Here is a 22,474-nt window from a genome sequence, read left to right as displayed (position 1 = left end):
CTAAGGCTGCACTTGTTTGGGGGGGGGGGGGGGGGGGTGATGATCAGTGATACTGTACACGAACATTGTACTAATAGTACTGGCTGGGTGACAGGGCAATCACAGTTTTAAATGTGCCTAACAGGTGTATGCAAGTGTAAAATGTGCTGCTTTTACTCGCACAAATGTGGCTTTCCTCTCTCCCTGAAAAAAAGTGCTCAAAGAGAAGACTTGGCCCAGATCCTGTGTCTGCTTACAAACAAGACATGGGGCCGTGCTGTTCGGCCACAGCCAAATCATTGGCTGAACCCTTTTGACAAAATTGTGCTGTAGCCTATCAGCATGTGTTAGCAGGGGAGCGTGCACCTGCAAACTGGCAGTGATGTACTAGTACACTGGATAGTTTATAGTTACTGCCCATCTGCATTAAAAATACTGTGGTTGGACAGAAAGTGGTTTCATTCTGACCTTGAGATCCAATCTAGCCTTTTAATTGTACTGCCCATGAGGATATACAGGGGTTGTAAAAAAAAAAAATGGAAATGTTACATGATTTGCAAGTGACCACGTTTTGTGTTGAAAATGGAAGTGATGTAACATACTTTTCCTTCCATTGTGTGATGAGACACCTAGCTAGCAAGGGGAAACTTCACTTTCATCATTTGCTGCTAGTAATAGTCATGTCAGAGTTTCAAAGAGGGCAAATTGCTGGTGCTTAGCTGGAGCCTCTGTGATCTGGGCTTGTGGCCCAGATTTTTGCGTGAAGAGTGGTATCAGATTCCATTATCCACCATCTAAGGCTTTTACATTTGTCCCAGAAGAATTTAGGCAGTCTTGGATGCCAAAGGCGGTCCAACACCATTTTTACCATACTGGTTTCCATTATATTTGTCCAACCCCTGTATTTTGCAGTGTTGTTGCATACAGTCGATTTAAAGCATTGCTAATTCTGTTTTGTGTACTTTAGCCACTTGGCTTACTGCCCCACATATATCTACTGCGACCAGTGGTTGTCATTTACGTAAGTGGTGTAAACACAGAGCTTTGTACACTGATGGGCGACCTTGCTGATTTTTATTCACTGCAAAGCAGAGGAAAAAATAGCAAGACTGATTAGTAAAAGAAGCACATATTACACACATTAGGCACACAGTTAACCCCTTGATCACACCTAGATGTTAACCCCTTCCTAGCCAGTGTCATTAGTACACGGACAGTGTATATTATTAGCACTGATCACTATATTAGTGTCGCTAAACACCGCCATTACTAGTAAAAAAGAAAAGAAAATTGCAGTATATATACCATAGTTTGTAGACGCTATAATTTCCACGCAAACCAAATATACACTTATTGGGTTTTTTTTTATTTCTTTTTCATTTTCAGTCTTTTTTTTGTTTGAATAATTAAAAAAAATAACCCAATGGTGATCAACTACCACTAGAAGAAAGCTCTATTTGTGTGAAAAAAAAAATTATATAACTTTAGTTTTTGTACAGTGTTGCCTGACCGCGCAGTTGTTAGAGGAAGTAAAGGCACTTTATATTTTTTTTTAAAAATGCCACCTGCAAGGCAAAGGCATAATGAGCTAGTATGCATAGCATACTAGCTCATTATGAATAACTTACCTGAGAAAGAAGCCCCGAAGCGGTCCTCCATCTTTACCGCTGCCATGTATCCCGGAGTGACTTCCGGGACTTGCTGCTCCGGCGCTGTGATTCGCCAGAGCCGCAATGATGTCACTCACGGGAGCCGACACGAGCAGCCTATCATCGTGATCTGCGGCCTGCTCAGTATGCCTGCGCGCCGCTGTCTACGGTGCATGCGCCATAGACAGCGGTGCCTGTCTTTTTGTAAATTTCTCCTAAACCGTGTAGGTTTAGGAGATAGTTCTTGGACCTACAGGTAAGCCTTAATCTAGGCTTACCTGTAGGTCAAAGTGGTTTGTAAGTGTTTACAACCACTTTAAAGTAATGCAGTGCCGAATAGCGCCTTCATGACCATGAAGGTTTACTCCCTTTATGGTGATGAAGGGGGTTAAAACCTTCCTGAGAGAACATGGTTAATGACAACATTCCCTCCCAGTCTAAATCTTGGAGAGCTGTCCTCAGCTTTGGAAAATTTGCTTTTACAATTTTATGTGTTTTTATCTTTCCAGTACAGTGCCTTGCAAAAGTATTCACCCCCCCCCCCCCCCGGCCTTTAGTTCAATGTTTTTTTAAAATCTGAATTATATGTGATGGATCGGAACACAATAGTCTAAGTTGGTGAAGTAAAATTAGATATATACATAACTATTTTTCAGAAATTAAAAACTGATAATTGGCATGTGCATATGTATTCACCCCCTTTGTTATGAAGCCCATAAAAACCTCTGGTGCAACCAATTACCTTCAGAAGTCATATAATTAGTGAAATGTCCACCTGTGTGCAATCTAAGTGTCGCATGATCTGTCATTACATATACACACCTTTTTGAAAGGCCCCAGAGGCTGCAACACCTAAGTAAGAGGCACCACTAACCAAACACTGCCATGAAGACCAAGGAACTCTCCAAACAAGTAAGGGACAATGTTGTTGAGAAGTCAGGGTTAGGTTCTAAAAAAAAATCCATATTTTTGAGTATCCTTAGGCGCACCATCAAATCTATCATTACCAAATGGAACGAACATGGCACAACAGCAAACCTGCCAAGAGACTGCTGAACACCAAAACTCAAGGAGGGCATTAATCAGAGTTGGCACAAAGACCTAAGGTAACCCTGGAGGAGCTGCAGAATTCCACAGGAGAGACTGGAGTATCTATACAGAAGACGACAATAAGCTGCATGCTCCATAGAGTTGGGCTTTATGGCAGAGTGGCCAAAAGAAAGCCATTACTTTAAGCAAAAAACAAAATGGCACAATTTGAATTTGCGAAAAGGCATGTGGGAGACTTCCAAAATGTATGGAGGAAGGTGCTCTGGTCTGATGAGACTTTCTTCTTTTTTATTTATTTTTTTATTTTTTTTCTCCATATTTTGGCATGTTACAACCAAAAATGTAAAAAAAAAATTTATTAAAAAAAATATACTTGGGAGGCAATAATTTAAAATTTTTCTGTGCTACATCCAAAATTATAGACCGAAATTTGTAATACCCCTAGTGGTGGACTTTCAAGGCACAATACAGTCAATATCAGATTTTTAGAATACAAAAGAGTTTTTTTTATTGAAAAAATGTATAAAATACATAAAACAAAGAATGCACAAATACACTGATATATGTGTATATATATATATGTATAGATGGATGACACACCACTTCCTTAAACTCAATCTTTCTAAAACTGAGCTTGTTATATTTCCTCCTTCACGATCCCCCCCCCCCCCCCCCCGTGACTTCACCATTAATATCAACAACACAACCATTGGTCCCTCCACTCATGCCAGAGTCTTGGATGTAATCCTTGACTCTGACCTCTCCTTCAGCCCCCATATCCAATCACTGCCTAAATTCTGCCACCTTCACCTCCGCAACATCTCCAGAATTCGACCCTTCCTGACTATTGGCACCACAAAGCAACTCGTTCACTCCTTGACTACTGCAACTCTCTCCTTAATGGCCTACCCTTAATCAGGCTATACCCCCTTCAGTCTATTATGAATGCTGCTGCTAGACTAATACACCTCACTAATCGTTTCGTGACTGCTGCCCCTCTCTGCCAATCCCTTCACTGGTTTCCCCTACCCCACTGTGTAAAATTCAAAATGCTAACCATAACATACAAAGCAATCCACAACCTCGCCCCCATCTACATCACCAACCTCATCTGCAGATATCGCCCAAATCGTCCCCTCCGCTCCTCCGACGACCTCCTGCTTTCTAGCCCCCTTGTTACCACCTCTCATGCTCGCCTTCAAGACTTCTCCAGAGCCTCTCCCATCCTCGGGAACTCCCTGCCCCAGTCTGTCCACTCAGCCCCTGCCATATCCACATTTAAGAGTTCCCTGAAAACTCATTTATTCAGGGAAGCCTATCCCACACCCACCTAACTGTCCCCGAGCCGCCCCCATCAAATCATTCTCTGCAGCTATTACCTTTTGTACCACCACCCCTCCCTTTAGAATGTAAGCTCTATGAGCAGGGCCCTCCTGTACCTTTTTGTATTGTACTGTAATTGTGTTGTCATCCAAAAATGAAAAGAGACTGGTACAACTGCAAACCTAACAAGACATAGCTTTCCACCTAAACTGACAGGTGGGAGAATCTGTCCCCACGACGATTAGTCATGCACTCCACAAATCTGGCCTTTATGGAAGAGTGACGAGAAGAAAGCCATTGTTGAAAGAAAGCTGTAAGAAGCCTGTTTACAGTTTTTGAGAAGTTATGTGGGGAACACAGCAAACGTGGAAGAAGGTGCTCTGTCAGATGAGACCAAAATTTTACTTTTTGGCCTAAAAGCAAAACGCTATGTGTTGCGGAAAACTAACACTGCACATCACTCTGAAAACACCATGCCCACAGTGAAATGTGGGGTCGTGGCAGCATCATATTGGGGGGGATACTTTTCTTCAGTATGTACAGGGAAGGTGGTCAGAGTTGATAGGAAGATGGATGGAGCCAAATACAGGTCCATCTAAAGAAGTAAACCTATTAGTCTGCAAAAAACTTGATACTGGGGCGGAGGTTTACCTTCCAGCAGGAAAATTACCCTAAACATACAGCCAGAGCTTTAATGGAATGGTTTAGATCAAAGCATATTCATGTGTTAGAATTGCCCAGTCAAAGTCCAGACCTAAACACAATTGAGAATCTGTGGCAAGACTTGCTGTTCAGAGGCTCTCCATCCAATCTGACAGCTTGAACTATTTTACAAAGAATGGGACAAAATGTCACTCTGTTGTATTGGTCTACCTATCACATTAAATCCCAATAAAATACATTTGTTTTAGGTTGTAACATGACAAAATGTGGAAAATTTCAAGAGGTATGAATACTTTTTAAAGGCACTGTAGTTGGTCTACTGAATATTAACATTAAAAAAAAACAAAAAACTTTTCATACTGTATTTATGCTGTTAGGGATATTTTTCATTACCTGGTCAGTCATATGCCCCCTAGTGTTATTCAGTTTTTAGTTAAACATTTTTTCTACAGCAGATGAAAATCCCATGCTAGTTATTTTTTCCAACTAAAGTTTATTCTCATGCACTGGTTTATTAATTTTGAATAAACCATTTTTTGACAGGTTAGCCAAGATGGAAAATCACTGCTCGACAAACTTCAGCGCCCTTTATCTCCCAGTAGCTCTGATTCCTTAACTGCTACAGCTAATTACTCTAAGGCTGTGCATCATGTCTTGGATGTTATACATGAAGTTCTCCACCATCAAAGGCAACTGGAGAATATCTGGCAACATCGGAAAGTTCGATTACATCAAAGATTACAACTATGTGTTTTTCAGCAAGATGTTCAACAGGTGAGTTCTGTGTTACAGTACTAACTGCATAAAATATTATATATATATAATATATAGTGTGTTTTTGTACACACACAGCGGGAAAAATAAGTATTGAACATGTCACCATTTTTCTAGATAAATATCTTTCTAAAGGTGCTATTGACATGAAATTTTCACCACAAGTTGTGTGTAAAAAAAAAAAAAAAAGGAATGACACAGGGAAAAAGTATTGAATACACTAACTGGAATATATTTTACAATCAGAATGTTCCTTTATTGAACAAAGGTATTATAGTAAAAATTATGAACATTAGAAAAAATAAATAAAAAATGATGCACCGACAGTTCTAAGGAGAGCAAAGTACACATCAGGTAAACCGACAAACCATTCTAATACCATGGGTAAACTTCAAATAGAAAATGACCATCAAAAACAGACAGGAGAATGGAAACGCCAATCTTATTGCCTAATCCAGACCCATTGGAAACGGTGTAAAGGTAAAACAACCACTCCAGCTCAAGGCAAGGAACACAAAAAGGGGGGCGCCTAGCCTAAGCTGTCCATGGCTGCCACACCCTGTGAAATTTCTCGGGGCAATTTATGTTAATGTAGGTTAACTTGTATAGAGGAAGGGTAGCATTGTTTTTTTTTTTCCCATGAACCTACGGTGGGAGGGGAATGGGCATTCCATCTAAGAATTATTTCCTGTTTGGCATAAAATGGTATGTTGGCAGTAGTTCAGTGCACCTAGGCTTCTGCTAATCATCCTGAATTTCCATTAGTGCCATTTCCAATGAGACTGGAAGAGCCAACTGGAGGCGGCCATTAATGAGTTCCACCACTTCCTCCCAATACAGAATAATCCTCAGACAGCTCCAGAAGATGTGAAAATGGAATGTATTTAATACTATGTGCAAAATTCGTTGTTGCTAATGACAGCTTCAAAATGCCTCCTATATGGATAAACTAGTCTCATGCATTACTCGGGTATGATTTTGGCCCATTCTTCCACAGTCTTCAAATTTTGAAGGTTCCGTGGGCCTCTTTTATGAACTCTGGTCTTTAGTTCTTTCCATAGATTTTCTATTGGATTCAAGTCAGGTGATTTGCTGGGGCATTCTAGCAGCTTTATTTTCTTTGAAACCCATCAAGAGTTTTCTTGGCTTTGCATTTGGAAACATTGTCTTGCTGAAATGTCCACCATTGTTTCCTCTTCATCATCCTGGTAGATGGCAGTAGATTATTTATCAACAATTTTTCAGTTTATACCTCCTTCAATGACATGGAGTTTCCCAGTATCGAATGCTGAAAAAAGGCCCTTTACCATGATGTTCCCATCTTCTAACTTCACTGTTGGTATGATGTGTTTTATTTTTTGATGTGCAGTGCCATTTGACTTCCAAATATTGTGTTTATTATGGCATCCAAAGAGTTCAGTTTTGGTCTCATTTCACCAGACTTATTCTCCCAGTATTTTACAGGCTTGTCTAAATGTTGTCTAGCAAACTTTAAACAAGCTTCAACATGCTTTTTCTTCAGCAATGGAGTCTTGGGTGGTGAGCGTGCATACAGGCCATGCCGTTCGAGTGCATTACTTGTTTTCTTTGAAACAATTGTACCTGCTAATTCCAGATCTTTCTGAAGCTCTCCGCAAGTAGTCCTTGGCTCTTGGACAACTCTTCTGATAATTCTTTTCACGCCTCTGTCAGAAATCTTGCCAGAAGCACTTGGTCGCGGCTGGTTTATTATGAAATGATGATCTTTCCACTTAAAAATTATGGCCCCAACAGTGCTCACCAGAACATCCAGAAATGTATCTTTCTGTAACGAATGCCATCGGTATGTTTTGCAACAATAAGGTTGTGAAGGTTAAACAAAATTAAATACATGTGGGACTTTAAATGAGCCGCAACCAAGTTCACAGGTCTCTATCCTTGATTATTTGGTAAGGAAGGGGAAAAGGGGTGACAATGGGACTTTATAAGAAACAAGATACTTCGGTAGATTAAAGCAATCAATATAATATATAAGGTTGTGAAGGTCTTGAGAGAGCTCTTTGCTTTTACCCATCATGAGATATTTCTAGTTTTCTTGACACCTTGGTAATGAAATGCTTTTTTATAGATTAATATCATGAACCAGCTGATAATATTTTGCACTGACAAAGGGCAGGATTGCTTTCTAATTACTGATGGATTTCAGCTGGTGTCTTGGCTTTCCATGCCTTTTTTGTACCTCCCTTCATGTGTTCAATACTTTTTCCCTGTGTCGTGCTATTTTATTACACATAACCTAAATTCTGAATGTGTGTATGTCTATCTATCTATCTATATGTGTATATATATATATATATATATATATATATGTATATATGTGTATATATATATATATATATATATATTACTTTTTTGGGGGGGGGGGGTTCTTTGTATGTATGGATTGCATGAAAATTTTGAATTGAAAATTTCATGTCAATAGCACCTTTAGAAATATCTTTACCTAGAAAAATGGTGACACGTTCAATACTTATTTTACCCGATGTGTGTGTGTGTGTATACAGTATCTCACAAAAGTAAGTACATTCCTATTTTATTATATCTTTTCATGTGACAACACTGAAGAAATTACACTTTGCTACAATGTAAAGTAGTGAGTGTATAACAGTGTAAATATACTGTCCCCTCAAAGTAACTCAACACACAGCCATTACTGTCTGAACCACTGGCAAAAAGTGAGTACACCCCTAAGTGAAAATGCCAATTAGCCATTTTCCCTGCCCAGTGTCATGTGACTCGTTAGTGTTACAAGGTCTCAGGTGTGAATGGGGTGCAGGTGTGTTAAATTTGGTGTTTATTGCTCTCATTCTCTCATACTGGTCACTGGAAGTTCAACATGGCACCTCATGGCAAAGAACTCTGAGGATCTAAGAAAAAAAATTGTTGCTCTGCATAAAGATGGCCTTAGGTCTGATGAGACCAAAATAAACATATTTGGTTCAGATGGTGTCAAGCATTTGTGGCGGAAACCAGGTGAGGAGTACATAGACAAGTGTGTCTTGCCTGCAGTCAAGCATGGTGTTGGGAGTGTCATGGTCTGGGGCTGCATGAGTGCTTCCGGCACTGGGGAGCTAGTTAATTGAGGGAACCATGAGTGCCAACATGTACTGCGACATACTGAAGCTGAAGCATTTTCTCCTTCCCTTCAGAGACTGGGCTGCAAGGCAGTATTCCAACATAATGACCCCAAACACCTCTAAGACAACCACTTGCCTTGCTAAAGAAGCTGAAGGTAAAGGTGATGGACTGGCCAAGCATGTCTCCAGACCTAAACCCTATTGAGCATCTGTGGGGCATCCTCAGACAAAGTGGAGGTGCGCAAGGTCTCTAACATCCACCAGCTCCGTGATGTCGTCATGGAGGAGTGTTAGAGGACTCCAGTGGCAACCTGTGAATCTCTGGTTAACTCCATGCCCAAGATGGTTAAGGCAGTGCTGGAAAATAATGGTGATGAAATCTTCTGAGCAGGGGCACAGACAGCAAAATAAATGTTACAGGGGCGTTAACCCTTTCCTATGCTATCCAAAAAGCTTAAAAATAGTTTTTTTGGCTGAAGCTACATTTAAAAAATGTATCTGTTCTAACTTACAAACAGATTCAACTTAAAAACAGATTTACAAGACCCTATCTTGTTTGTAACCCGGGGGCCGCCTGTGTGTGTGTGTGTGTGTGTGTGTGTGTGTGTGTGTGTATATATGTATGTACAGTGCCTTTTGCCACATTTCAGGCTTCAAACCTAAAGATATAAAATTTTTACTTTTTGTGAAGAATCACCAACAAGTGGGACACAATTGTGAAGTGGAACGAAATCTATTGTATTTTTGAAACTTTTTTAATTAATAAAAAAATGAAAAGTGGGGCATGCAAAATTATTCGAGCCCCCTTGTGTTAATACTTTGTAGAGCCACCTTTTGCTGCGATTACAGCTGCAAGTCGCTTGGGGTATGTCTCTATCAGTTTTGCACATCGAGAGACTGAAATTCTTGCCCATTCTTCCTTGCAAAACAGCTCAAGCTCAGTGAGGTTCCACAGACTCTCGATTGGATGCAGGGTCTGGACTTTGACTTGGCCATTCTAACACCTGGATACGTTTATTTGTGAACCATTCCTTTGTAGATTTTGCTGTATGTTTGGGATCATTGTCTTGTTGGAAGATAAATCTCCGTCCCAGTTTCAGGTCTTTTGCAGACTCCAACAGGTTTTCATCCAGAATGGTCCTGTATTTGGCTGCATCCATCTTCCCCTAAATTTTAACCATCTTCCCTGTCCCTGCTGAAGAAAAGCAGGCCCAAACCATGATGTTGCCACCACCATGTTTGACAGTGGGGATGGTGTGTTGAGGGTGATGAGCTGTGTTGCTTTTACGCCAAACATATCGTTTTGCATTGTGGGCAAAAAGTTCGATTTTGGTTTCATCTGACAAGAGCACCTTCTTCCACATGTTTGGTGTGTCTCCCAGGTGGCTTGTGGCAAACTTTAGACGAGACTTTTTATGGATATCTTTGAGAAATTGCTTTCTTCTTGCCACTCTTCCATAAAGGCCAGATTTGTGCAGTGTACGACTGATTGTTGTCCTATGGACAGACTCTCCCACCTCAGCTGTAGTTCTCTGCAGTTCATCCAGAGTGATCATGGGCCAGGTCTTGGTAGATTTGCAGTGGTCTGATACTCCCATTTCAAAATGATCGCTTGCACAGTGCTCCTTGGGATGTTTAAAGCTTGGGAAATCTTTTTGTATCCAAATCCGGCTTTAAACTTCTCCACAACAGTATCACGGACCTGCCTGGTGTGTTCCTTGGTCTTCATGATGCTCTCTGCGCTTTCAACAGAACCCTGAGACGATCACAGAGCAGGTGCATTTATACAGAGACTTGATTACACACAGGTGGATTCTATTTATCACCATCAGTCATTTAGGACAACATTGGATCATTCAGAGATCCTCGCTGAACTTCTGGAATGAGTTTGCTGCACTGAAAGTAAAGGGGCCGAATAATTTTGCACGCACCACTTTTCAGTTTTTTATTTGCTAAAAAAGTTTAAATTATCCAATAGATTTCGTTCCACTTCACAATTGTGTCCAACTTGTTGGTGCTTCTTCACAAAAAATTAAAATTTTATATCTTTATGTTTGAAGCCTGAAATGTGGCAAAAGGTTGAAAAGTTCAAGGGGGCCGAATACTTTCGAAAGGCACTGTATGTATGTATGTATGTATGTGTGTATATATACAGTATCACAAAAGTGAGTACACTCGCATTTTTGTAAATATGTTATTATATCTTTTCATGTGACAACACTAAAAAAGTAGTGAATGTAAAGCTTGTATAACAGTGTAAATTTGCTGTCCCCTCAAAATAACTCAACACAGCCATTAATATCTAAACTGCTGGCAACACAAGTGAGTACACTCCTAAGTGAAAATGTCCAAATTGTGCTCAATGTGTCAATATTTTGTGTGCCCATCATAATTTTCCAGTACTGCCTTAACCCTCTTGGACATGGAGTTCACCAGAGCAGGTTGCCACTAGAGTCCTTTTGCCCTCCATGACGACATCACGGAGCTGGTGGATGTTGGAGACTTTGCTCCTCCACCTTCCATTTTAGGATGCCCCAATGCTTAATAAGGTTTTGGTCTGGAGACATGCTTGGCCAGTCCATCACCTTTACGCTCAGTTTCTTTAACAAGGCAGTGTTCATCTTGGAGGTGTGTTTGGGGTCGTTATCGAGTGGGAATACTGTCCTGTTGCCCAGTCTCTGGAGGGAGCAGAATCGTGCTTTGCTTCAGTATTTCACAATACGTGTTGGCATTCATGGTTCCCTTAATGAACTGTAGCTCCCCAGTGCTGGCAGCACTCGTGCTGCCCCAGACCATGACAATTCCCACCACCATGCTTGACTGTATACAAGACACACTTCTCTTTGTACTCCTCACCTGGTTGCTGCCAAACACGCTTGACACCATCTGAACCAAATATGTTTATCTTGGTCTCATCAGACCACAGGACATGGTTCTAGTAATCCATGTCCTTAGTCTGCTTGTCTTCAGCAAACCGTTTTTGGGCTTTCTTGTGCATCATCTTTAGAAGAGGCTTCCTTCTGGGACAACAGCCATGCAGAGTGCGGCATATGGTCTGAGCACTGACAGGCTGACCCGCCCCCCCACCCCTTCAACCTCTGCAGCAATGCTGACAGCATTCATACATTCATTTCCCAAAGACAACCTCTGGTTATTACTCTTAGCACGTGCACTCAACTTCTTTGGTCGAACATGGCGAGGCCTGTTCTGAGTGGAACCTGTCCTGTTAAACAGCTGTATGGTCTTGGCCACCGTGCTGCAGCTCAGTTTCAAGGTCTTGGCAATCTTCTTATTAGCCTAGGCCATCTTTATGTAGGGCAACAGTTTTTTTTTTTTTACTTCCAGTTCCTCCGAGAGTTCTTTTCCATGAAGTGCCATATTGAACTTCCATTGACCATTATGAGAGAGTGAGAGCAATGACATCAAATTTAATACACCTGCTCACATGACAAAAGGGAAAATGGCTAATGGGGCCCAATTTGGACATTTTCACTTAGGGGTGTACTCACGTTTGTTGCCAGCAGTTTAGAGACATTAAGGGATGTCTGTCGAGTTATTTTGAGGGGACAAACTTTACACAGTTATACAAACTGTACACTCAGTAATTTAAATTGTAGCAAAGTGTAATTTCTTCAGTATTGTCACATGAAAAGGTATAATATCTTTACAAACAATGTGAGTGGTGTACATGAATGTGTAGAATTTGGTGGGCATGCCACCCGCTCACTACAAGTCGGGTCAACTTTACAACAGGCACAAAGCAAAGCATCACGTCTGTAGCATGCAAACCTGACCATCAGCTATCGGCTACCTATACAGCTTAAGTGGAGGGAAAATTGGGTTTGGCAGGCAGCAAAAAAAAATGCATAGTGTAACTATGCATTTTTGCAGTCCCCCAAGCCTCCAGTTTAAATAAGGATTGATAATAGCAAAAATTTGCGGTTTATTGTCCATAAACCCCCCCCCCCCAACCTGCAATAGGCAGGACGGCGCAGCGCAAAGTTAACCTGACCTGTATTGTTCAGACATTTTTAATTTCTTTGTCCTGCATCACAAGACATAGGACTGTTAAGTGATTGGACATTGGCATAGTTTGACACTGCCCAGCATTACCTCTCCCACTCTGTGCATTGCCTCTGTTTGTTTGTTTTTTTTATTGTCCCCTTCTTCACAATGAATAGGATTCCCCACTATATTAATAATTAAAGTGTTGAACATTTTTTAAATGTAATTATTTTGTGGTGAGGTGTTGTGAATTCTGGTGCATTTAAACTTCCAAGACCAGAACTGAGCATTCTAAATACTTTTTAAAGGTGTACTTAAAGCAGAGTTCCATTCCCCCTCTGACCAAACCAACAAATATTGTAACTGCTGACTTTAAAGGGTAACTCAAATATAGCGTATACAATTGCGACACAATTCATATTGTAATCGAATGTTATTAAAAATGACCTTTCCTTTTCAATATGAAGCCTCTGTGTGATAATGCAATATGGCTACCTGGAGTTGTTCTGTACACAGAATGATTACTGAACGCACCCCAGAAACCTAATTTCTTGCTTATTTGATTGGCCCACTGATTTTCCCACAAGTCTGCACTAAGAAACAAGTTACATTTCAGGCATTCTCTGGGACAAAAATATAATCCCAATAAGAACACTAAAGGGATGCAGGCCCAGCAGATTTCCTCATTAGTGCTCTGCAGGTGCCACAGCTGGTTGATTATCATGAAACCACTCCCATTAGATTTTCCCACATGGGTACAAGGGATTTCTTCAGAATAACCAAAGGTAGGAATCTACAGCAAAGCTGGTTATAATCGTTGCAATGTAGATGGATCACTCAGGTTTTTTTTTTTCCCCCAACAAAAGTGGAGCTACACTTTAATATTAGGACACTTGCCTGTCCAGGGATCACACAATGCCCCCCCCCCCCCCCATTTTCAATCAGCTGTCTGGTGCCACTGCCCCAGAAGGAAACCGGCAGTGAAGCCTTGCAACTTCACAGCTGGTTCCCTATTGCACATGTGCAAAGCACACTGAGCTTTGGAAATGGCCTGGCGGTGGGTGAAGGGGGGGGGGGGGGTGAACTTCCGAAGTGGGGACGGGTACAAAAACAGGTACCCGCTCACCCTCCCTCCCCGAAAGATGCCAAATGTGGCAGTTATGGGGGAGAGGCGTAAACAAGCAAAGCTTCCTTTTTTGGGTGGAGCTCTACTTTAAAGTACATTTTTAAAGCAAAACCTTTTTATAGCTTATTGATGGGTTGGAACCTTCTGTGGGTTTGAATTGTCTGTGCCCCTCCTGGGTATAATTGCCCTCTGTTCTGGAGACAATGTCACTGAGACTGAAAGTAAGGGAATATATTATCTTGTTGAAAATCTGTTTTACACATTTTTGCCATAGGACTAATTTTTTCTTTTTATTATAGGTGTTGGATTGGATTGAAAACCATGGCGAAGCATTTCTAAGTAAGCACACTGGTGTAGGAAAATCTCTTCACAGAGCAAGAGCTTTGCAGAAACGTCATGAAGATTTTGAAGAAGTTGCTCAGGTAGGTCAGAACACTTAGTTTACATTTGAAATACTGATCTTTAGTAGCAATCCTATGGCTAGAGTGTATATTTTGCTAACAAGATAAATAACATATATATATATATATATATATATATATATATATATATATATATATATATATATATATATATTATACCGCCCTTCACTTTTTTCACATTTTATGTTACAGCCTTATTCCTAAACGGATTAAATATATTATTTTCCTAAAAATTTGACACATAATGCCCCATAATCACAACGTGAATGAAGTTTGAAGTCTTTGTAATTTTTTTTATTTTTTTTAATCAAGATTCATGTAGATAAGCATTCATAGCCTTTGCTAAATACTTTGTTGATGCACCTTTGGCACCAATTACAACCACAAGTCTTTTTTGTATATGATGCTACAAGCTCGGCACACCTATTTTTGGACAGTTTCTCCCATTCTTCTTAGCAGGACCTCTCAAGCTCCATCAGGTTGAATGGGGGTGTGTTGGTGTGCAGCCATTTTCAGATCTTTCCAGAGATGTTCATGTATGTGGTCTGGATGAGCCACTCAAGGATATTCACAGGTTTTTCCCATTGCAACTCCTTTGTTATCTTGGCTGTGTGCTTGGGTTGTTGTCCTATTGGAAGATAAATCTTCGCCTTGGTCTGATGTCCAGAGCGCTCTGGTGCAAGTTTTAATCAAGGAGGTCTCTGTACATTGCTGCATTCATCTTTCCTTCAATCCCGACTAGTCTCTCAGTTCCTGCCACGGAAAAACATCCTCACAGCATGATCCTCACAGCATGATCCTCACAGCATGATCCTCACAGCATGATCCTCACAGCATGATCCTCACAGCATGATCCTCACAGCATGATCCTCACAGCATGATCCTCACAGCATGATCCTCACAGCATGATCCTCACAGCATGATCCTCACAGCATGATGCTCTCAACATTATGCTTCATTTTAGGGGTGGTATTGGCCAGGAGAAGATCGGTGCCTGGTTTCCCCCAGATATGCTTGCCATTCAGGCCTAAGAGTTCAATCTCTGCTTCATCAGACAGAGAATTTTATTTCTCATGGTCTGAGAGTCCTTTGAGTGCCTTTTTGGTAAACTCCAGGCGGGCTGTCGTATGCCTTTTACTGAAGAGTGGCTTCTATCTGACTCCACCAATCAGGCCTGTATAGTAGCGTGACAAACAGAGAAGTTTTTTCCTCTAAGTTTCTCCACTCTCGACCGTCAACCCCTGGAGCTCTGTCAGAGTGACCATTATTTTTTGGTTGCCTTCCTAAGGCCCCCTTCCCCTGATCACTCAGTTTGGCTGGGCGGCCTGCTCTAGAAAGAGTTCTGGTGGTTCCAAACTAAGTTTGTTTACAGATGATGACTACTGTGCTTATTGGGAATTTCAATGCTGCAGACATGTACCCTTCCCACAGATCTGTTCCTCGATAAAATCATGTCTCGGAAATCTGCAGACAATTCCTTGGCCTTCATGGCTTGGTTTGTGCTCCAAGTATAAAAGAAGGTACTACTGCGCACAACCCTTCACTGGTATCCCTACTCCAACTAAGCGTACAGGTAAATAAATAATTGAAATCAATTAAAGGAAGCTGCCAACATATATGGTGATCTCTACACTAGTGAACAAATAGTGATAAATTATTTTGTCACTATTGGTTTGTGCTCTGACATGCACTGTTAACTGTAGGACCTTATATAGACAGCTGTGTTCCTTTCCAAATCATGTCCAATCAACTGAATTTACCACAAGTGGACTCCAAGCAAGTTGTAGAAACATCTCAAAGATGAGCAGTCGAAATCGGATGCACCTATTCTCAATTTTGAGTGTCATGGCAAAAGTTATGAATACTTATGTGCATGTGATTTTTTTTTTTTTTTATAAATTTGCAAAGATTTCAAATAAACATCTTTCACATTGCTATTATGGGGTATTTGTAGAATTTTGAGGAAAATAATGAATTTAATCCATTTTGAACTAAGGCCGTATCATAACAAAATGTGGAAAAAGTGAAGCGCTCTGAATACTTTCCAGATGCAGTGTGTATATGTGTAAATCTATATACACATAGTGGGGAAACTTGTTATCCTGCTTTCAAAGAAATCTAGGTTCTATCATTTTTATCATTGGTATATTTTAACTGATAAAGATAGAATATCAACTGAAAATCCAGAAAAACCTCCTGATACAGATGTTAAGTTGCAGTTCAGTAAGTAAAATCTGTATCTGTTCCCTAAGCAAAACTTGACTTAGTACTTGGTGGAGAAACCTCTGTTGGCAAGCAGAGAGGTAAGGAGGAGGGATTTTGGTCCACTCAGTTGATCCAGAGGAAGGCTAAAATCCCCCAGCAAGGTATGCTCCAATTTGCAACAGCAGGGGAAATTTTGGATTTTCCCTGGATCAACTTTACCTATAAATGTTAGTACCCAGTTATATTATGTACATTTAGGTTGGATCCAGGCCTTTTATAAAGCAATTAACTGAGCTTGCCAGAACAACATCTGGAAAGAGTCTATTCCACCTTTTCACAGCTCTTACTGTGAAGAAACTTCTCCTTATTTGGAGATGAAATATTTTTTCCTCTAGATAAAGAGTGCCCCCTTGTCCTCTGTGATGACCTTCACGTGAATAACTCAACACCAAGTTCACTATATGGACCACTTATTTAGTTGTACATGTTGATCATATTCCCCCCCCCCCCCTTAATCTCCTCTTCTCAAGAAGGAATAGATCCAGTTCCTCTAATCTTTCCTCATAGTTGAGCTCCTCCATGCCTCTTATCAGTTTGGTTGCCCTTTTTTTGAGAACTGGTGCCCAAAACTAAACTGTAAATTCCAGATGAGGTCTTACTAATGTTTTGTATAGGGACAAAATGATTCTCTCTCTCTCTCTCTCTCTCTCTCTCTCTCTCTCTCTCTCTCTCTCTCTCTCGATCTCTCGATCTCTCGATCTCTCGATCTCTCGATCTCTCGATCTCTCGATCTCTCGATCTCTCGATCTCTCGATCTCTCGATCTCTCGATCTCTCTCTCTCTCTCTCTCTCTCTCTCTCTCTCGAGTCCATATCTCTCAATACAAGAAAGAACTTTGCTCGCTTTGGAAACCACAGCTTTTCATTGCTTTCTATTATTGCACTTATGATCTACCACAACCCCCAGATCCTTCTCCACTATGGATTCCCCTAGTTGTACTCCCCCAAGTATATATGATGCATGCATATTTTTGGCCCCCAAGTGCATAACTTTACATTTATTAACACTAAACCTCATTTGCCACTTGCCCAATTAGACAGTTCATTGAGGTCCGCTTGTAAATTGGAGACATCCTGTAAGGATGTTTTTCCACTGCCTAGCTTATGGTTTCTTTGGTGACTGTGGTCCCAACTGCCTTGAGATCATTCACAAGCTCTCCCTGTGTAATTCGGTTCTGATCCCTCACTTTTCTCGTCATCCTTACCACATGAGGCCAAATCTTGCATGGAGCGCCAGACCAAGGGCGATTGATGTTTTTTTCCATTGCGAATAAAAGCTATAACAGTTGTCTCCTTCTCAGCAAGCTACTTGCTGATGGTCTTGTAGCCCATTCCAGCCTTCTGCGGGTCTACAGTTTTGTCCCTGACATCTTGCAAATGATGATGAGGTTTGACTGGATGAAAGAGATTCTATAGCCCCATACACACTATCAGATTTTCTGCTTATTTTTGTCTTCAGATTTATCAAAACCACGTAGTGCAAGGGCCTGCCTTATTGCATACAAATTGAAACTCCTATGGTTTGAGCTCAAATTAGATGGTTTTGGTAAATCTGAAGGAAACAATCAGCAGAAAATCTGATAGTGTGCATGGGGCTTTAGGACAGATGTCTGTTATACACATTACACATATGGATTTGTCCGCCGCAATAGACGCTATAACTTTCGTGCAAACCAATCAATATACACTTATATTGATATTTTTGTTTTATTTTTTTTACCAAAAAAATGTATCAGAATACATATTGGCCTAAACTGAGTGTTTTATTTCTTGGATATTTATTATGGCAAAAAGTAAAATTTTTAAATTTTTTTCAAAATGGTCCGTCTTTTTGTTGATAGCGCAAAAAATAAAAACCACAGAGGTGCTTAAATACCACCAAAAGAAAGCTCTATTTTGTGGGAAAAAAATGCCATACATTTTCTTTTATACAGCATCATACGACCGCACAATTAGTTAAAGCGACAGTGTTGTATCGCAAAAAATGGCCTGGTCAGAAAGTGGGTAAAACCTTTTGGGGCTGAAGTGGTTAAATTGACAGGACTAATCTGTGTACCACATGAGCACATACTGTATCCAAGCTCTGGAAGCCAGAATTATTATTGGTTTGGTGATGATCAAATACTTATAATATTCGCTGAACTGCAACTCAATTTATAACATATTTATCATGTGCTTTTTGTTTGATATTCTGTCTGTCATTTTAATATATACCTCTAATAAAAAAAAATGATAGATCCTTTACTTTGAAAGTGGGCAAACTCCCCCAGTGTAAGTGTGTGTGTTTTATTTTTATTTTTTTTAATAATTTTATTACAAATTTTATTTTATGGTGCAGCAAGCTAATGCTTAAAGCAAAATCAAAGCGCTTCACGTTTTCCACATTTTGTTCTATTACATCCTCACTCCAAAATTGATTAACCACTTCACCCGTGGACGATTTTACCCCGTTAATGACTAGAGCATTTTTTGCGTTACGGCACTGTGTTGCTTTAACTGACAATTGTGTGGTCGTGCGCCGCTGTACCCAAACAAAATTTACATGTTTTTTTTTCCTAACAAATAGAGCTTTCTTTTGGTTGTATTTGGTCACCTCTGTGTTTTTTTTTTATTTATTTTTATTTTTTTGCGCTATAAACAAAAAAATAGCAACAATTTTATAATATCCCCAAAAAGTTTTTAAAAAACAAATTTCTTCATCAGTTGAGGCCAATATGTATTCTTCTACATAGTTTTGTTAAAAAGTGAAAAGATTTATGGCATTTTTATTATTTTTTTTTTTTTACTAGTAATGATGGTGACTTGCGATTTTTAGCGGGACTGCGACATTGCAGTGGACAGATCGGACACTTTAGACACACTTTTTGAGACCATCGACAGTTATACAGCAATCAGTGCTATAATAATGCACTGATTACTGTCTAAATGTCAAATCCCCATTCTGGCTCTCGTGCCCGTGATCGGTGGTGAATAGCGGCGATTGTGCCCGCCGGCCAACATGCATTGGGTCCCTCGCCATGCAGCAGGCGTGCGCCTGCTGTGGCTCTGAAAGGAGCTGCCATACATATACGGCGATTCGCACAGGAGAGCCATCCTGCCGCTGTATATATACAGGAGCTGGTCGGGAAGTGGTTATATTCATTATTTTACTCCAAAATTCTACAAACCATTCCCCGTAATGACAATGTGGAAGAAATTTGATTGAAATCATTGAAAATGTATTAAAGAATTAAAATAACATACATAGTAAATGCATCATATTCCTAGTATACATAGTATTCACAGACTTTGCCATGATCCAAATTGAGCTCAGGTGTATCCTGTATCCACTGATCATCTTTGAGACCTTGAGATGCTTCTACAACTTGGAGTCCACCTGTGGTAAATTCAGTTGATTGGACATGATTTGGAAAGGCACACGCCTGTCTATATGAGGTCCCACAGTTAACAGTGCATGTCGGAGCACAAACCAAGCCATGAAGTCCATGGAATGGTCTGCAGACCTCCGAGACAGGATTGTATTGAGGCACAGATCTGGGGAAGGGTACAGAAAAATTTCTGAAATGAAAAAGAAAATACCGGCGCCTAAGATGATGGGAATTAAAACAGATAATTCTGTGTATCAGAGATAAACAGACTGCAGCCACTCTATTTTATGGAAAAACAAAACGTATAGGGGAACTAAAGCAGCGTTGGTCTTAAATCTCTCTACATAAATCTCTCACATCTAATATATAAAATGTCTTATAGTATATTCATCACTTATTATCAATATATCACTTAAACAAAAATCTAAATGTGCAAACTGTGGCTAAATAAAGTGCAAATTGTTCTATGGAAAATAGTGCACACTACTGCATACATAAGGTGCAAAATGCTCCTTAAGCCTATATGTAAAATCACAAAAATTCATAATGATATGAAATACAAGTGCAATGATCTAAAAGATCAAATACAGTATGTGAACAACAAAAGAATAAATAATATAGTCCATTAAATAGTGCAAAAGAAAAATCCAAAAGTGTCAAAACTATAAATATCGGTGACTTCCTTGTTCAAGGGGGTTCTGTGCTTGAGAAACGTGGCACCTAGTATGATCCTCCACCAGTCACACTAAATTAACTCACCAAAGTTAATGGCTGGTACGACGTCCGGGGAAAATGGAGTATGATATAACGTGTAAAAGGGGCAAGGACGCTGACATCACTGTGCAAGCTAGGATCGTACTCGCAGCATTGAGTAGCAGGCAGAGATGAACGGCAACATTACTAAGCGCTGATCCCCCTAATGTCTGGCTGGACACTTGAACAATTTCTTTTGGACTATTTTATGGACTATATTTTTTCTTTTGTTCACATAATGTTTTTGATCATAGATTATTGCACTTATATTTCATATACAGGGGCCCCCCCACTTACAAACATTCGACTTACAGATGACTCCTACTTACAATCAGAGGGAGATAACAGGAAGTAAGAGAAAATCTACCTCTAGGAAGGGAAATTCTCTCCTGTAAGAGTTAATATGGGAAAAAGGTGTCTCCACTGATGCTTTATCACCAATCCTTGTTTCCCTAACAGCCTAAAATTTTCAAAATCCTATTATCATTGCGACAGAAAGTGAGGTGAAATCTTCTGTACAGGGGCACAGACAGCTAAACAAATGTTACAGGGTTGATGACCCTTCCCTATATTATCCAAAAAGCTTAAAATTGATTTGGCTGGAGCTACACTTAAAAAATTTACTTGTTCCGACTTACAAACAGATTCAACTTAAGAACAAACCTACAGTCCCTATCTTGTTCCCCTGAATATGATTTTGCATATAATTATATGAAGCACTTTGCACCTTATGTATGTAATAGTTTGCACTATATTCCATAGAACAATTTACACTTTATTTAGACACAGTTTGCACATTTAGATTTTTGTTTTAGTGATAAATTGATAATACACCATAAGACATATAAGTCTATATTAGATGTGTGAGATTTATGTAAAGGCATTTAAGACCAGCACTACTTTTCTTTGTTATACAGAAAATTTTCTGCAGCATTGAAGGTCCCAATAAACACAGTGGCTTCCATCATCCATAAATGGGAAAAAGTTTGGAACTACCAGGACTCTTCCTAGAGTGGGCCGCCTGGCCAAACAGAACGATTGGGGTTTGAAGAGCCAAGAACCTGATGATCACTCTGACAGAGCTCCAAAGTTTCTCTGTGGAGAGAGGAGAACCTTCCAGAAGAACAACCATCTCTGCAGCAGTCTACCTATCAGGGCTGTATGGTAGCGTGGCCATACGGAAGCCACTCTTCAGTAAAAGGCATATGACGCCCCTCCTGGAGTTTGCCAAACGACACCTGAATGACTCTTGGGCTATTAGAAACAAAATTCTCTTGTCTGTTGAAACAAAGATTAAACTCTTTGCGCCATGTCTGGAGAAAACCAGGCATCGCTCTTCACCTGGCCAATACCACCCCTACAGTAATGCATGTTGCTGGGAGCACCATGCTGTGGAGATGTTTTTCAGTGATAGGAACTGGAAGACTAGTCGAAATTCAGGGTAAGATGAATGCAGCAATGTACAGAGACATCCTTGATGAAAACCTGCTCTGGACTTCAGACTGTGGTGTAGGTTTATTTTCCAACAGCCTAAACGACCCTAAACACACAGCCAAGATAACAAAGGAGTGGCTACGGGACAGCTCTGTGAATGGCCCATCCAGAGCCCAGACTTGAACCTGATTCAACATCTCTGGCACTTGAGAGGTCCTGCAGAGAAGAATGGTAGAAACTGCCCAAAAATATGTGTGCCATGCTTGTAGCATCATACTCAAAATGACTTGAGGCTGTAATTGGTGCCAAAGGTGCTTCAACACAGTATTAAGCAAAGGCTATGAATACATGTGATTTATTTTTATTTTTATTCATTTGCAAAGATTTCCAACAAACTTCTTTCACGTTGTCGATATTGTTTGTAAAATTTTGAGGGAAAAAATTAATTCAATTTTGGAATAGGGCTGTACCATAACAAAATGTGGAAAAAGTGAAGCGCTCTAGTTTAGTCAGTGATGAGATGTAAAATAGATATAGTCTTTGAAGTA

At 40.2% G+C, this 22,474-nt stretch overlaps 1 protein-coding gene across 5 annotated transcripts in view; it reads left to right on the top strand.

The window, feature by feature from the left end:
- The window catches only part of TRIO (trio Rho guanine nucleotide exchange factor), a 751,422-nt gene that overhangs the window by 29,551 nt on the left and 699,397 nt on the right, over positions 1-22,474 (top strand). For all 5 annotated transcript variants that reach the window (XR_013277581.1, XM_077491869.1, XM_077491868.1 and 2 more), the window contains exons 3-4: positions 5,208-5,438; positions 13,985-14,107. Coding sequence is in view for 4 of the 5 variants with exons in the window: in XM_077491869.1 (XP_077347995.1) it covers positions 5,208-5,438; positions 13,985-14,107 (354 nt within the window). In the remaining variant the exon portion in view is untranslated. The remainder of the gene's footprint in view (positions 1-5,207; positions 5,439-13,984; positions 14,108-22,474) is intronic.

Source organism: Lithobates pipiens, unplaced genomic scaffold, assembly GCF_037356315.1.
Source record: "Lithobates pipiens isolate NorthernLeopardFrog02 unplaced genomic scaffold, aLitPip1_a1.2 Scaffold_19, whole genome shotgun sequence".
Lineage (NCBI taxonomy): Eukaryota > Metazoa > Chordata > Amphibia > Anura > Ranidae > Lithobates > Lithobates pipiens.
The sequence above is the reverse complement of the archived record's forward strand: the minus strand, read 5'-3'. Positions and strand labels throughout refer to the sequence as shown.